Consider the following 16057-nt stretch of genomic DNA (forward strand, 5'->3'; position numbering starts at 1 on the left):
ACTAATTGGGTCGCGTGCCAGTGACTGATACTAATCAGTACGTCAAATACAACTGGTATTTATACATTAATGCTATCTATTTATTTATTTAACAAATTTTATCATAAATACATTTGTAAATATAATTAACACATTTAATTATAATATCTATAAATACGGAAATACTAAATCAAAAAAGAGTGTCGGCATGTCTTTAATAAATCAAAATCACATGATTGATTTATATCTTGACGTTTACTGGTGACGAAAATTTAATCTGCATCGCGACGTAAAAAAAGCCAGTATGGAATTTCAACGATGCTGAGGACACTGGCGCCGACAAAAAGACCCAAAGCACTTCCTACTGAAACTGAATTAACAGAAAAATTTTTAAGTGTTAGGTAAATAAATTTTTTTAATTATTTGGAAGCGGCTCAACGGAAAATTTTTTAATGCCTTTGTTTGCAAAGCGTTTTCCAAATAATTACCATAAATTTTTCTGAATGATTAATTTTTAATTTACAGTACCAATAACATCAAGCATTGAATGAACTGTATAACGTTCATAGCGTTTTACCGGTCCAGGTAACATATTGAACTCTAGTTTAGTGACCGCCCAATCTGGTATATTTTCATCATCCAAAGTATTGTGTTCATGATTAATAACAATGTCTTCACAATCTGGTAGACAGTCTGGGTTTTCTATATGAGCGATAGCTTCTTTATTGACGAATCCGCATTTAAGTTCAGTGTAATTGCAAATACGAAACGTGTCCGAAGGTGGGAATATATGACCTACGCAGCCGCAAGTATCATTAAATTTTTTCATTTGACTTTCTACCATACACCCGTGATAATTGTAAGTTTTCAGAAGAAATGAGTCGTGAGTTTCCGTAGGCAATCTGCATTGACGATCAGCAATCGACAATGACTTGACCCCAGCATCATTGTACGTCGGCACTTGAGATATATCCCAGATTGTCGGGCTCGGTTGGCTCCATTGCACGGTCAGAAACGTATCCCGACCTCCTTTTTGATTCGGATACTCGAATTGATTCGTGAGCATTAACTGCAATTATTATTTTATCTAAACAAGTTATTAAACGAATTACTTTATTTATTTAAAATAAATTTACGTTGAAAAAAGGGTTTGATGACAACCAGAAGTCTGTTTTATTGGGGTAAATTATTAATCTTGCCCGTTTTTTATGATGATTCATTACGAATTTAGGTAAGCTGGGATCGTCAGGAAGTTTTGAAAGAAAACTATTAAATGAAAGACAGCGACCGAGATTCGTTGATAGTGGAAAAAATAATTTGCAGCAGTCAACTGCTCTATCATTCCAAATACAAACGCCAAAAATATCTTTGCAGTTGGGTGTAATCTAAATTTTTAAAATAAAAGACAATCTTATAATTACTTTGAATATAGTAAATTACACACCAAGGGAGAGATGTAAGAAATTCAAAGCCGGGTGTTTTATTCTACGAGCCGACCCTCGCGGTTTTGGAAATACCGAAATAATACCGGAATTATACGGTATAAATACTGCATAAATATGGTATTACTCGAGTTATTTTAGCCAGTTTTTTTGCCGCATTATTACCAAAAATTTACGAAATAAATTCCTAATATTTACGGTAATAAAACAGAAAACATACGGTATTTTCACAGAATTAAAACAGTAATTATACAGCATATTTATAGTATATTTTCGGCATTTTTGCAGCATCAAACCGTTCTACCCGTAAAAAAATTTATATATAATTATATAAAATTTTATTCAGTTATATATAATTTTATATAATTATATAGAACCTTATAAAGTTATATATTAAATAACTGTCATGAAAAAAAAAAATAAATAAAAACCCCCGTTAACCCGTGGACTCAATTCCGAGACCTATTTGTTCAAAGTCTAATCTGGTAGGCATTATGCCAAATTACTTATTTGAAATATGTTACTAATTGTATTGACATGGATACAAACAAACTTAAGAAAATTGAAAACATCAATTTTCACAGGTAGTTATTTTCACTTACATGTTTTTGTTTGAGTAAGAATTGTGTGAACCAATAAAATAAAATAAAAAATATTACATTTTGCACATTTTCGATTATTTTAAATGCAGAAGCGAACAAAAAATAAAACCATATTTTTTTACAATTTTCTATTTTATCAGCGTGAATCTGGCGAAATTGCAGGATACTGACGGTATTATTATCACAAAAACAACGATTTTATTATTACTACATTATCGTATTATAGTTTTTATACAGCATTTTATTGGTAAAAGTTCGGTATTGTTATAGTTTTTTTACAGCATTTTTTCGGTAAAAGTTCGGCATTTTTATAGTAATATTACTGTAGTAATCTGGTAACTCTACAGCATAAGTGCAGTAAGTATATGGCATAATTGAGGAAAAAAACTGGCCAAAATAACCATTTTAATACCAAATTATTACGGTAAATTTACGGCATGTGCATAAATCCCGAAAATTTACGGCATTCGCAAAACTGCGAGGGGAAGGTGTCCTGCCTTTCCCCGTAGTGTGTATACTACTTTTTACCAGATCTTTACGTGAAAATTTAAATTTTGGCCTCTAATCGTGCGCAAAATGACCCATTTTTATCATTTGTTTTGTCACAACTAAAAGAGCGGCTTTCTTCTTAATAAACAAGACGGAAATTTGAACTTTCAAGTGCAGGTCTGGTGAAAAATAGTATACACACCACGAGGAAAGGTAGGGCTTGCCTTCAGCACAGGTAGTTTTCTTCCTTGATGTGTTATGTACTATTAATAGTCATATATTGATTGATATTTATACCTGGTTTTCTAGTTCTCCAAGTTCTTCAGATGTTAATGGTACTTTTAATGCTGCATCGTATCCCATTCTTGTCCAATGGCTCAAACGGCTTAAAGTATGAGCTTTGCGAGCATTAGTGCCTGTAACTCTGAATAAAAAACAGAAAAAAAAATTAACTGACAATAAAAAGAAATAGTATGTTACACACCGGAGGAAAGTAGGACATGTCAAGCCGGGTGTATAATTGCCTACCCGAGTCTAAGGTGAGTTCTACCTTCCTACATGGTGTGAATACAATTTTTCACCAGACTCATATCTGAAAGCTTAAATTTTTGTCTTTGTTTATGGGAAAATTTGTACATGTCCTAATTTTTATCATGGAAAAAAAAGAACAATTTTCTTCCCTCTAAAAAAGTCAGGACTTTAAACTTTCAGCGCAGGCATGATAAAAAAATATTTGAATAAAAAATACTTGGTCGCGTAATCTTTTGCTCTTGAACTGAAAGAAAAACAAAAATGAAGAGCAGGAAAACTAATCTCCCAATTTAAATAATCAGTAACCATTGTAATTGCAACTTTACGTGTCACAAATTCTTCAATTATGCTCAAAATCAATGAAGTACAGAGCCACCAACTAAAACCACAGGCTACTATCCAAAATAGCCTTCAATAAAAAATAAAAATATTATAATTAATAATTATATTTATTGAATTCATTCAAAATACCTTTCTGTCCAATGCAAATCATCTTCAACCAAATATCTAATTCCATGTACACTCGAATTCAAAAAAAATGTTTTTATCACTTTCCAAATACCCAAACTGCTTTTAGTTTTCTTCTTATTATTCTTCTTCTTCTTTTTGCTCTTATTTTTATTAATTGTCTTTTTAATTTCGTTCATTGTGTTGTCAGCTAGTGTTTAAAAATTATCATTTCTTGTCACTTGTATTATCATGTAGTTAATTATTCAGTTTAAATTCATGTCACGAAAGCCCGTATAAATTTATTATCAAAATATCTTCACGCGAGAACTACTTTTATCTTTTAGTAAATTTATTATATACATTATTAATTATTTTTTTGATGAATAAATTTTTTATATCAACATAAATTCAAGGTTTTAAGAATATATATATAAATACTATTTAAAATTAATTTTTTAATAAATTTAAATTTCGTACCAACATAAGATCATTAGTCAATTAATTTTAATCATTTTACGACCTATTTTTTGTAAAAAATTTCTAAATGATTCGCTAATCGATTTAATTCAATAAATATTACAATACATTATCTATAATTTGAAATCCAGCTCGCTCAAGATGGCGCCAATTTGAAATACCAAAAATGGTCGACACTTCCCGTTTCCTCTCAATACTTCTCTCTCTCTCCATTCTATGAAATCTGCTGGAACAACAAGTGAGAAAGAAATACTTATTTGAGTTTTGTTATATATTTTAATCGTTGGTCCTACTGCGACATGTAAAAGTCTGCACAGATTTTACTACCGTAGCACACAAGGCTAAATTGATCACAGGTCTTTAATTTAATTTTTTTTTTTACTCATCTTATTACAAAAGTTTACGAATCACTTTATCGCGGCTGCGATAAAAAGTGTACAGTTGAATTTTTCATAATAAATTTATTATATAATTATTCATAATTGATTCTCTAACAAATAACAACGTTGTAATGGCGTTAAATCCGTCGTACGAAGCAATCGGCGAGGGTTTCGTTCGTCAATATTATGCGCTTTTTGACGATCCGGCTCAAAGGCCGAATTTAGTTAATCTATACAGCGTGAGTCCATTGTTTAATTATTTATTAATTATTAATTATTGTATGAACAATTTTAATTTTATTAACTATTAAACATAACCTAACACGTGGTATCTTTAGGCGGAGTCATCATTCATGACATTCGAAGGCCAGCAGATCCAAGGAGGCAGCAAGATTATGGAAAAATTAAACGTAATTATTTATTTTATTACTGAATATTTATTAACATAAAATTTTATAATTTGACAATAAGGATGGCGGCGAATTTTCTGACCTTTTGAAAATCGCGGATGCCGCGCTGGAAGAATGTTGATTATAAAATAAAAATCATGTGTTTTGCCATCAGTTTTTAATGAGAATTGTCGTTGTAAAAAAATTAACAATTTTTATTTAACTATAAAAAAAGATTCTACAGGCCCAGTTTATGCTTCAGAAATTAACACGCTGCAGTTTCTGACCCTAAAAGACTCAATTATTGACTGGCAATTTGAACCAAATGTTGGTCGTAAATGTAGTTTTTAATGCAAGCTATTGCTGCAATAAAAACGATTTAAAAAATTTAAATTATCGACAGTTTAATGTATTAAATAAAATTAATTTTTCTTGGACACATTTTGATATAAAAATAGTAACGATAGTAAGTGAAACGTTTAAAACATTGTTAATTTATTATTACTTATAATTACTCATGTGATATTAATGTTTAAAAGTTGTTGTTTGAAAAACAATAATTATAAATAAATTATAATAAGTATAAACTATTATTTATGTTAACAAATTATTTGATTATTAGTTAAACAGCATTTATTTATAACTGTATAAATTATAGATGTGAAAGGTTAAAATTCGAGGATCATTTACAGCAACTACCCGCTGATTGCTGTACCACTTATTGACTCCCATATTTTAGCGTTAAAATTAATTTTTATTCATTTAATCACCATCAGAAACATAAATATAATCACTTGTAACATACGTATATATTTTATTTTATTTGCGTACTTAAATTATATAAAATTTAATTATTCAACTGGTGAACTCTAACTAAAAGAAAAAATTTACGTAAACAGACACATTGTCCTTAAAAAATTACAGTAAAAGGTTGATACTTAATTTTTAACAAGAAAGTTCAGAAGTTATCACTTTAAAACTGAAAAAAAAAATTGAAAAGGTCAGAAACCGGGCTACGGTCTATTATTAAGTAATTTATTTAATTTAAAATTTATTTCAGAGTTTGGGTTTCCAAAAAATAAATCGTGTGATCACGGCTATTGATTCTCAGCCAATGTTTGATGGTGGAGTACTGATCAGTGTCCTTGGAAGATTGAAGGTATATAAATATTTATTTAAAAAACCTGCGGAGCTTATAATAATTATACAAAAATCAGATCAAAATTTATCAAATTTTTTGCAAACTGCAAGTGAAATTAAATTAGAAATCCACTATCTTTACATTAACGACTTAAGAAAAAGAATCTATTAATTAATATTGATAATTGATGAAATAAAGTTATTGTCTTGATGGTTGGGCAGACCGATGATGATCAGCCCCATGCGTATGTCCAGACTTTTGTCCTGTCGCCTATTGGCACCAGCTTTTTCGTGCAGCACGACATCTTCAGACTCGGGTTGCACAACAGTGTCTAGGCTATTAATATTTTTGATCGTCCAATGATCATTATGAATCGTGGTAAAAAGAAAATAAATAAATAATCAAGCTCAAGGACTTTTAATCGACAAATCACCTCTGCTTGATTCCTAAACTAGTTGACACATAATTTTTATTGTCGTTTAAATTTTTCCTTAGTTAGTGCTTTTATTAATTTATCAAAGCATGATTATCAATCAATTAAATAATAACTACTATCATTGGTGTGCAAATGGATCACAATTACAAATTATCCGTAAATTTTTGAATTATTCGAAAATTTGGTTTTGAACGATTTAAAATTGTAATCGTTTTTCAAATATTCAAATTTTTGTCACGACACGAATCTACGAAAAAATTATTTTTTATTAATTTAAAAATTAAATTCACGATTGAATAAAATTTAAATATTTAAAAACTGACCGGAATTTTCTCAATTAAAATCGAGTAATTTGAAAAGTCAATAATTCGAAAAGATACATTCGATTCGAATCCTATTTGCACACTTCTACTTACTATCCATTCGTTTTAAAATTTTAATTAATCAATATTAATCAGCAAAATTAACATGAACCTAGAGATTGATAGTAGTTTCTTAAAGTTTTATTTTTATTTAGACTAATGGTCACAATTTCGTCACAAACCATCACAGCCACAAGTCTACCAAACTCCAAAAATTTGAAAAAATTATGTATAGAAATTTGATCGTATTGTAGAAAATTTTATGAGGACTTTAAAAATGATCAGTCTCTAGATTCTTATAATTAAAAATAAAAAGCGAATTTAAAATATTTATTTATTAAATAATTATTTCGATGTTATTGCAGACTGATGACGATCCTCCGCACATGTACTACCAGACGTTTGTGCTGAAGCCACTGGCGAATTCGTTCTTCTGCCAGCACGATATGTTCCGTCTTGGTATCCACGACGTCGCATAAGAAGAACAGAACTTATAAGATTGATTTTTAATATAAAAAAAAAAAAAAAAAAAAAAAAAAAATCTTACATGGAGATAAAAAAAATGCACGTTGATTTTTTTATCAACAACAAAATTAACGAAGTCGAGTAAAGTCAAACTACGAGAACTGACCTCGAAAATGAAAATAAAAAAAAATAATAATAATATTAATTATGAAACTTAATGACATCTTTAGTTTTTTTCTTGTTTACTCATTAATTTTTTATCTTAATTATTAACTAATTGTTTTGTTTTACTACAACTACATTTCATTAAATAATACCTAGAGTTTTTATACAACAAAATAAATTATAAAGCTTAAAAAAATTGTTTAAATAAAGTACAATTAAATTTAAATAGCTTTATTTTTTTTTTAAATTGAAAATAAATTCAAATTTATAAAATTATAAAACCGCAATATTTTTAATAAATTTTAACCAAAAATTCTTAATTATTATTCATTTGTTAATATTTTAACGAGTTATAGAATTTCAAAATTATAAAGTCATTTTCTCGTTACATTTTGATGGTAAATTTAGTTTAAGCGAGCACGCGTTTTGTAGTTGAATTGAAACTCTTTTCTTGTGCAGAGAGTCGCCCTGAACGTGCCTGAGCAGTTGTCGCCCTATAAGTTCATAATTTCATACTTTTTTTATATTTTAAATTTTAAATATTTTATAAATTCCCACGTCTTTCTTGTTCTTTTTCAATCGCTTCAAATAATGCTTGGAAATTTCCAGCTCCGAAACCCTATAATCAGATATTTCATTATTTGTCTCATTTTTTTCTTCGCATCAATAAAATTTAATATTAATTAATTAATTAAATATAACTCACGTTATGGTTTCTACGTTGAATAATTTCGATAAAAAGTGTCGGCCGGTCTTCAACATTTTTACTGAAGATTTGCAGAAGGTAACCATTTTCATCGTAGTCAATAAGAATCTTAAGTTTTTGTAGAATGGTAAGATCTTCAATTATTTTAGTGCTACTCGATTTTAATTTCTCTCGTAGCATATCATAATAACTGTCCGGAACATACAAAAATTCGACTCCACGTGCTCTTAAGTTTTCAATTGACTTAATTATGTCACTCGTATTTAACGCAATATGTTGGATACCAGGACCTCCGTAATACTCAACGAATTCTTGAATCTGAGACCGTCTTTTCCCCGGCGCTGGTTCATTTATCGGAATCTTAACTGTCTCTTCCCAGTTGGTCATTACAATTGAACGAAGTGCTGAGAATTCAGTGTGAAGCTGCGTATCATCAACTGACCAAAATCTATGAAACTGTAGGCACTGCTCGTACCTAATAATTTTTAATTAAAAGATTTTTTAAAGCAATAAGAAGTCATTATTTTTACTTTTTAATGTAAAACTTGATGAAGAATGACCCATGGGAAATAATTAAATACTTACCACTTGGCAACTGGTTCCATTTGTTGGTCAGGTTGATTACCGACACAATGATCAATAAAATCCAATTTTGTTGGTGGTCTGGAATAATAAATTGCTATAAAAATAATTAACACAGTTTTGAATTTAAACATCAAACTTACAAGAGTCTAGTAATAGGATCAGGTTGCACATCAGCATATCCAGGAAGAAAATGTCCATGGTACTTAGTTCTATCAACAAAAGTGTGCAAGGTATCACCGAACTGAAAAAATTTTTTTTAAAACTTATTAATAAACCGGTACTAGTTTTTTGATTGAGTACTAGGTCTCTGATCAGGTACTAGTTCTTTGATCAGATACACCAGGTCTTTTAACTTATAAGTACTTTTTTTTTAATCTAAAATAAAAGACATAGTACTCGATCAAAGACTTTGTACCCGACCAGGGAACTAGTAACCAATCAGAGAATTTGTACCCGATCAACTCTTAATAATTGAAAAAATTAAAACTTACAGTTTGAACAGTAGCCATCCTGACAGTACCATGCTCATCTTTTTCTTCCCAAATGTCTTTGACTATTTTAGCGCCTCGTTGCTTAGCAATACGTACAATTGTATCAATATCTTCAACACTGAAAGCAATATCTCGAACACCATCTCCATGACGTGCTAAATGCTGAGACATCTCTTTATCATCTGGTTCATATGCAGATTCAAAAACGAAGACAATTTTATTTTGTTTGACAGCATGAGAAGCTAATTTCCGTGATCCCGTTTCCAATCCTCGATAACCCAGAGGTTCAAAACCGAATCTCGCGCAATAAAATCCTGCTGCTTGCTTAGCATTTCCTACCCACAATTTCAGGTGATCAAATGCTATAAATTTTCCACCGACCGGCTAGAAAAATTTAATTTAATTAATTTTATAAATATATATATATGTTTTTAGATATTATTTAGACTTACCTTAGGGCCTTTATCAGTGTACGTAGTCTGAAATAAATAAATAATAATAAATTTTTGTTAAAAAATTTAAAAAGTAATTAGAATTATTAACTTTTTATGAACGAAGAACATGAACGTAATAATTAAAGAAAGATTAGTAAAATTTAATAAAGAATGCGTAAAAATGGAGGACGAAAGATGGTCAGAAATAGAGGAGAGAAGAAATGAGAGGAATAATGGCGATTATTATCAACTTACCATAATTATAATATATAAAAAGTTATTGATGAAAACGCAACTATTTCTTAGCACAAACTGAGGACTTGGCTCTGAAGCATTTAAATAAGAGACTCGAAAGTAGGTAGGGCCCAGGATCTTAATCGCAATTGGCTGGATGGTGGAGGCTTGTTTACTAAACAAGTTCCAGCTTTTTATTTTATTGTTAATTAATGCGAGATTATGAATTATCCAGAAATATTAAAACCGGATTGTCACGAAGTAAACGCCTGATTTCTATTTACTTAAAATCACAGTTAAAACTATTTTTTATTTTAATTACAGATTTTTAAATTTAATTATTTTTACTACGAAATTCATTCGAATCAAAATATTTACAGTTTAAAAAATATATTTAGCACTTTTATCTTTTGCCTGAACTGTTATCAAGTCGCAAAAAAAACGATGCCCCATTAATTACATATATTTTTATATCTGGACAAACAATAAATATTTACAATAAGAAAACTTGTATATTTATTAAATTATACCATTTCAATTGAGTGATATATCTAGAACTATCATGACATTTTCAATTAAATAATTCATTATTATTGCAGTAAATAATCGAGTAAAGAATAATTTTCTTTATTTACGTAAATATTTATTTCAAGTACTCAAGGATAACTATCAAATACGTAATGATTTGAGAAATTGTGCGTCATATCATAAATAAGTTTGTTGTTTATTGAAAAGTTTAATACAATAAAATAATGAATTAAAAAAAAAGAAGAGGAAAATATTTGAAATTGTTTATTAAATAAATTTATAAATGTAATGTTTAAAATAGAGGTAATCAACTATTGCTTATGACATGCCGTTTGATAATTTAAAATCAATAAAAAATGTTGATAAATTTAATATGATAAATATGTAAATTAACTAAAACCGAACGAACAACCATCAGCGACTAGACGGATTAAGATTCAATGAAATAAAAAAATATAAATTCGTTTTTCTCAAATTTAAAATTATAAAACTTTACAAAAAAAAAAAGAATTAGAGATTTTGAAATTTTACACGAAATCACCCTTAATAAAAACTCCGATTAAATCCAAGTAAATCTGATTAAAAGTTTTTAATTAGATTTAATTGGAAAAGAATAATTTTTTTCCGATTGCCAATTAATTTTCAATCGAATTCATACGAAACTTTCCGATTAAAATTCATTGAAAGTCAATGAAAAATTTTCGATTCAAATTTGTAATCAGATTCCATGGGAAAATAATCATTTTTTTTTCCAATTTCCGGTTAACTTTCAATCGAATTCATACGGAACTTTCCAATAAAAGTCAATCGGGAATTTCCGATTAGAATTTCCCAATCGGATTCAATCAAAGTTTATAATCAGGGCAATCACTGACTTGACCCGCTCAGTGGGCTCGAATCCATGCGCAAAAAAACTAAAATCGAGAATATTTCTATTAGATTCAAATTAAAAAATTAAATTTATTTAATTATCTCTAAATTTTTTATTATCTACATAAAATACTGGACTAATCGATATCCATTAACAAAATTAAAATAATTTTCTACAATCACAAAAAATTCATTATTTTTATTATAAAATTTTCTATTACGAAAAATAATACTATGCTACAGGACTAAGATTACATATTGCAGGTCGACTAACAATTATAATTAACAACGATAAATTTATAAAATAATTGAATTTATGTACCTATATAATTTCAAATATTTATCTAAAAAAATTCGATAATTTATCAGCATCGTGCAAGCAAAAATGGAATGGCTTCGTAATGGACAGTAAAGCTTTTAAATTGCGACGGATTATTAAATGTTATCATTTTAATTAATTAATTAAATAAAATAGTTCAATTAAATTAAAATGATTGTCATTAATTAAAATATTAAGATATTATTTATCACATATATAAATTCACACATTATCATTATTAATGTTTTCTTATTACCTTTCAGGAGTAGTCAATACACGATAAATTCCATAGGAAATTAACGTCAAGTGAAAAAATTTTAACCGTCAATGTCATTAGTTACAAAAATACACATAGAAAATAGCTCGGGAATCAACCCGATGATCAATAAACAGTAAATTACATCGCAAATATTGCAAATAGTTATTGGCATTTTTATATATATCAGCAAATTCTCAACGAAAATAAGCAAATTGGCAAGGATTTTTTTTTCGTTTCTTTTTTCTAGTTTTATAAAATAATTATTCCGTGGTCACGTTCAAGGCGACGTTTAGCTTTAAGAGGAACGACACCCATAAGATCAGCGGGTGTCGGCAGTCCACCTGAGGCACTGGATGCTACGGCTTGTTGGTAAAATATCTGAGTCTTGCCGCACTGGTTTCCGTAAATGACAGTGTCATCAGTCCTGACGATAATGTCCGTGAGGTTACTGGACTCGCAAAAACGATTGTGTAGTGAGGAGACGATATCCAGCTCCGTGACACCCCAGAGACCTGAACGGTCAAGAGTATCCCATTGTGGATCGACACTCAGTACACTGTACAGCTCTTTGTGTTCACCAGATGGCAAAGGATCTAGACAATGCTGCAGACGTGACTCTAGATGTCCCAAAGTGTTCATTGAAGTTTTCCACTAAAAAATTCAAAATATTTTTTATGAATCTAGATCATAATTAATACCCGAATCGACATTCGTAAAAATTCTAACAATATTCGCACATTCCCTATATTTAAACAAAACAACTTACGAGATTGTGTATCAATTCTGGATTATTTGCCGTCCCATTTTCCATCAAAAGAAACAATACCATATTATTTTGTCCACAGATAAAAAGTTCAGCCTTTTCACAATTACCCTCTTTATTAGCTTCTTTATCATTCAGCCAAAAGTCTTCCTCACCTTCATCCCCGTTACCGGAAGTCTTAATATTCTCCGATTTATTACGCGTAATTTTACTTGATAATGTTGATAAATCACAAAATTCACTGGGAGTAGTTTCTTTACTACAAAATCCACTTGTCCGTTCATCAGTCGCCAGCAGACTCAACTTAGACATCAGAGGAGTTAATTGAAGACCTTCAAGTTTACGTCGAGGTAAATCGAACGACACTCCAGTTTCTGAAGTTGATTTTCTTCGATCGTCGCTGTCTGCTGGTGCATTAAGACTCTTCAGAGGTAAACTCATCGACCTTCGGTAACTTTCCTGACGTGATTTGCTATTTAATCTCACATCCAGAGGATTAGATCGCGACTCAGGTAGCTCAGGAATCACAGTATCAAAACCATCGATATGATTTTCGTCATTGGAATTTTTTTTCTCCAATCCCGTTGTCTTATCGCAATTACCGAGACCATTTGTCAGTAATTTACTGCGCTGAGAAAATTCAGTACTTTGTTCTTTGACTAATTCTTGATAATGAGATGAAATGTAATGATCGTACAGAGATTGAGATACAGGACGACCGTCAAACCTGAAGACTGGATATGAAGGATCTGTGATGGTATTGAATGAACGTTTCATTGGAAATTTACTTTCTGGAGACTCAATCATTGTCTTCGATTGATTAATATTACAAGTAATACTCAGTATAAATTTTTCCGTAGCATCACGAGTATTTTCTAAGTCAGTAAGACTAGAACTCCGTCTATTCCACGGCTCCCGTCTATTTTTTTTTTCAAATTTTTCCCGCGCTGCACTTCGCAGCTTATTAAATCGCTTACATCTCAAGGCTTCTTTGACGACATCAGGAATATCATCGACATTTTCTCGTGCTTTGACATCTGGCTTATCAGTAACTTTTTCTTCATCAGTTCCTTTGCAAATAGACACCGCGTTGCCATGGAGAATTCTATTGACATCCTTTAGAGGCGTAGAGCAAACGCTTGGAGTCAAAGGATTTTGATATTTTTGTTTATACTCTTGTTTCCTTTCGAAGTTCCCAATAGGAATCGAGGGCGGACGCTTTGGTTGTGGGAATTCCTGAGGAACAGCCGGTAGTTCCGTATGTTCTGGCTCTCCTTCTTCAGGAACAGTAAAAATACGAGACGTGTCTCTCTTCATACCAGATGGCAAAGACTTTTTATATTTTTTAATTAAATCTGTGTGACCGGAAATGTTATTTGATTTAGTACTTGAATCATCAGGAAGCTCAGTGGGTTTTCGCTGAATGTAAACTCGCAATAATTGAACACCAACTGGAAGATGAAAGTCAGTGGGTATACGATCAGCTGGTGCTTTAATTCGATATGGATCAGTTATCACTAATTGTTTAGTTAAGTCAGCACTTAATTGAGTTGCGACGACTTTATTATTATAAAAAATTGCGCCACCAAAAATACCGCTCGTCTCTTGGCAGTACTGCAGCACTTGCATTGATTCGAGGAAGACATTACTTGCAGTACTTGGTAATTTAATAATCGGCATGTTGGAAAATAAATTAGCACTGTACTGTAGTATCGGTAGATAAGTTTCGAACATTTGATACAATTTCTCAGTGAATTTGTTACGGTCGTTATTAAATGACTGGAGAATAGTATCGAGATCACAGTGGAAAAATTTTAGCATTGACTCTAGACAATTTGCACGTCGTTCGAGTATCCAATCCTGTATATTGCGGTCAGTACCAACTGCCAGAATATAGTGGCTGAATTTTTTCAAAACAAATTTACCCCCTTGAAGATTTATCAGCTGTGGTGATGAAAAACACGTTGATAAAAACTGATATACGCCCATAAGTTGACCTGCTAGAGCTAGACGTTGTGCTGGTGAGACCCAGGCTGGATGAAAATACATGACAGCCTCAGCTGGATCGTCTTCTTCTTTACGACACCTTGTGGTATCGTAAATGAAAACTATCATCATTTCTCTGTAAAAATAATTAATTCATGTATTTTAATAAAAAAAAATATGATACTGAAATTAGTCGACGTCTAATAAAAATAATAGATTTGAAAAAAAAAATATTTCAAAGAATTGCAACTGCAGTTTTTAAAATTTTTTACATCTGCATATTTTTCTTTTTTATTTAAATTGTTAAAAAAAATTAAAAATTTATAATAGACTTTTAATGTCAGAATCTTAAAAAAATTGGAAGTCAATTCGGAGTGATCTAGATTTTATTTAAATTCTTATTCACTTCGATTCGGAGTTCTGGCATTAAAATAAACTCCCTTTAGGAAATAATTTCAATTCAAACTGGAATTTTAAAATTATAATGAACTGCATTTACTCCATCACTCGAAGCTCTACAGCTTTTTAAAAAATTACTCCACATACGGAATTTATTTAAGCCCGTGTTTACTCTGATTCAGACTTTTAATATTAAAATAAACTCCCTTTCGAATTGAACTTCACTCCTAGATCAAATAAATAAACAGTCCGCTCCATGTTCACTCCGAATTTAACGCGGGTTCACTGCGATTTTTTTACAGTAACTTGAAATAAATAAACTCACACGAGCTTTAAATTTCCATTATCTCTAGTAAAAATTATTGAATTAAATAGCGACATTTAGAGAAATAAATAACTGGAGTATGTTGAGATAAACTAAAAAAAATTAATAAAATAAAATTGAAACTGAACAAAATATTTAAAAAAAAATGTGTCTGTTCAGGTTGCACTGTGTGTCATTAGTAAACAATACATTATCATACCGGGTGTTTTAATTAGATAAAGAGTTAATAAAGTGATTACGCAACGTACTTTGCCATGATGATGATTTTGTGGACGACGTGATTGTCAACTCAAAATCTATTTAAATATCAATTATTTTATACTTGTCCTTGCGTTAATTATCTGTATCAGCGATCACATATTGACTACGTCAGTAATTCTGTCAACATCTTTATTATTTTATGTTATTATACAATAATTCTTGTTATTTTTTTTTCTTGTTATTTATATTGAACAACCAGCGGCATTGTGCACTTGTCGCGCCATGATGTTATTGATCTAAGTGATAACAGATGAGAGAAGACGAGAATTTCGACTTGGGTTAGAGCTGGAGGATGACTATAATCAGGAATACATGCATGGATGCTGCGTAGTAGTCAGATAACCTCCCACATTCATGTTTGATGGGAAACTTTTTTTTTTCCATTACAATGTTGATGTTTTTTTCTTTACGCCATCTTAGAAATGCGCGCGCGTTTCATTTTATTGAATTACGCGGGAAAAATTCAAAACATTTTTTTTTTTAAATTGACTTTTCATAAGAATTTTATTTTATGTAATTGAAATATATCAAGGTAATGTCCGGTATGACGTTTTAAAAATTAAAACTTTTTGACAGTTTGAAAAGCGAG

At 30.3% G+C, this 16057-nt stretch overlaps 4 protein-coding genes across 5 annotated transcripts; 1 reads left to right on the forward strand and 3 right to left on the reverse strand.

Moving 5' to 3' along the window:
* Window positions 1-200: 200 nt before the first annotated feature.
* On the reverse strand, window positions 201-3800 carry LOC103579617 (pickpocket protein 19). Its single transcript, XM_008561055.2, has 6 exons — window positions 3515-3800; window positions 3261-3452; window positions 2810-2936; window positions 1116-1364; window positions 508-1048; window positions 201-349 (listed from the first exon to the last, which is right to left on the reverse strand). Exons 1-6 carry the CDS (start codon window positions 3688-3690, stop codon window positions 252-254), a joined length of 1383 nt encoding a protein of 460 aa, XP_008559277.1. The 5' UTR covers window positions 3691-3800; the 3' UTR covers window positions 201-251.
* A 412-nt stretch (window positions 3801-4212) lies between these two features.
* Window positions 4213-7439, forward strand: LOC103579618 (probable nuclear transport factor 2). Its single transcript, XM_008561056.3, has 4 exons — window positions 4213-4589; window positions 4689-4760; window positions 5800-5898; window positions 7044-7439. Exons 1-4 carry the CDS (start codon window positions 4482-4484, stop codon window positions 7155-7157), a joined length of 393 nt encoding a protein of 130 aa, XP_008559278.1. The 5' UTR covers window positions 4213-4481; the 3' UTR covers window positions 7158-7439.
* LOC103579619 (4-hydroxyphenylpyruvate dioxygenase) lies at window positions 7342-9990 on the reverse strand. Its single transcript, XM_008561057.2, has 7 exons — window positions 9780-9990; window positions 9543-9569; window positions 9091-9474; window positions 8740-8840; window positions 8600-8677; window positions 8015-8489; window positions 7342-7927 (listed from the first exon to the last, which is right to left on the reverse strand). The coding sequence occupies exons 1-7, from the start codon at window positions 9780-9782 to the stop codon at window positions 7853-7855; spliced, it is 1143 nt and encodes a 380-aa protein (XP_008559279.1). The 5' UTR covers window positions 9783-9990; the 3' UTR covers window positions 7342-7852.
* A 605-nt stretch (window positions 9991-10595) lies between these two features.
* Window positions 10596-15865, reverse strand: LOC103579620 (BLOC-3 complex member HPS4). 2 transcript variants are annotated; one of them, XM_008561060.3, is made up of 3 exons: window positions 15456-15865; window positions 12501-14619; window positions 10596-12385 (listed from the first exon to the last, which is right to left on the reverse strand). In XM_008561060.3, exons 1-3 carry the CDS (start codon window positions 15461-15463, stop codon window positions 11984-11986), a joined length of 2529 nt encoding a protein of 842 aa, XP_008559282.1. In that variant the 5' UTR covers window positions 15464-15865; the 3' UTR covers window positions 10596-11983. The 2 variants fall into 2 exon arrangements, with proteins under 2 accessions (XP_008559282.1, XP_008559281.1); XM_008561059.3 differs by lacking the exon at window positions 15456-15865 and adding an exon at window positions 15208-15412.
* Between the last annotated feature and the right edge of the window lie 192 nt (window positions 15866-16057).

The sequence above is a fragment of the Microplitis demolitor genome, chromosome 2 (assembly GCF_026212275.2).
Source record: "Microplitis demolitor isolate Queensland-Clemson2020A chromosome 2, iyMicDemo2.1a, whole genome shotgun sequence".
Lineage (NCBI taxonomy): Eukaryota > Metazoa > Arthropoda > Insecta > Hymenoptera > Braconidae > Microplitis > Microplitis demolitor.

Coding starts and splice junctions, on each gene's coding strand:
- LOC103579619 (XM_008561057.2), bottom strand. Junction 8,841..9,090: donor GGATGGCTACTGTTCAAACT/GTAAGTTTTAAT, acceptor AAATTTTTTCAG/TTCGGTGATACCTTGCACAC. Junction 8,490..8,599: donor ATGGAACCAGTTGCCAAGTG/GTAAGTATTTAA, acceptor AAAAATTATTAG/GTACGAGCAGTGCCTACAGT.
- LOC103579617 (XM_008561055.2), bottom strand. CDS start 3,690: ATGAACGAAATTAAAAAGACAATTAATAAAAATAAGAGCAAAAAGAAG. Junction 2,937..3,260: donor GCAAAAGATTACGCGACCAA/GTATTTTTTATT, acceptor TTTTTTATTCAG/AGTTACAGGCACTAATGCTC. Junction 350..507: donor TTCAATGCTTGATGTTATTG/GTACTGTAAATT, acceptor CTGTTAATTCAG/TTTCAGTAGGAAGTGCTTTG.
- LOC103579618 (XM_008561056.3), top strand. CDS start 4,482: ATGGCGTTAAATCCGTCGTACGAAGCAATCGGCGAGGGTTTCGTTCGT. Junction 4,761..5,799: donor AGATTATGGAAAAATTAAAC/GTAATTATTTAT, acceptor AATTTATTTCAG/AGTTTGGGTTTCCAAAAAAT. Junction 5,899..7,043: donor GTGTCCTTGGAAGATTGAAG/GTATATAAATAT, acceptor ATGTTATTGCAG/ACTGATGACGATCCTCCGCA.
- LOC103579620 (XM_008561059.3), bottom strand. CDS start 15,263: ATGTCGCTATTTAATTCAATAATTTTTACTAGAGATAATGGAAATTTA. Junction 14,620..15,207: donor AATGGAAATTTAAAGCTCGT/GTGAGTTTATTT, acceptor TTATTTTTACAG/AGAAATGATGATAGTTTTCA. Junction 12,386..12,500: donor CAGAATTGATACACAATCTC/GTAAGTTGTTTT, acceptor TGAATTTTTTAG/TGGAAAACTTCAATGAACAC.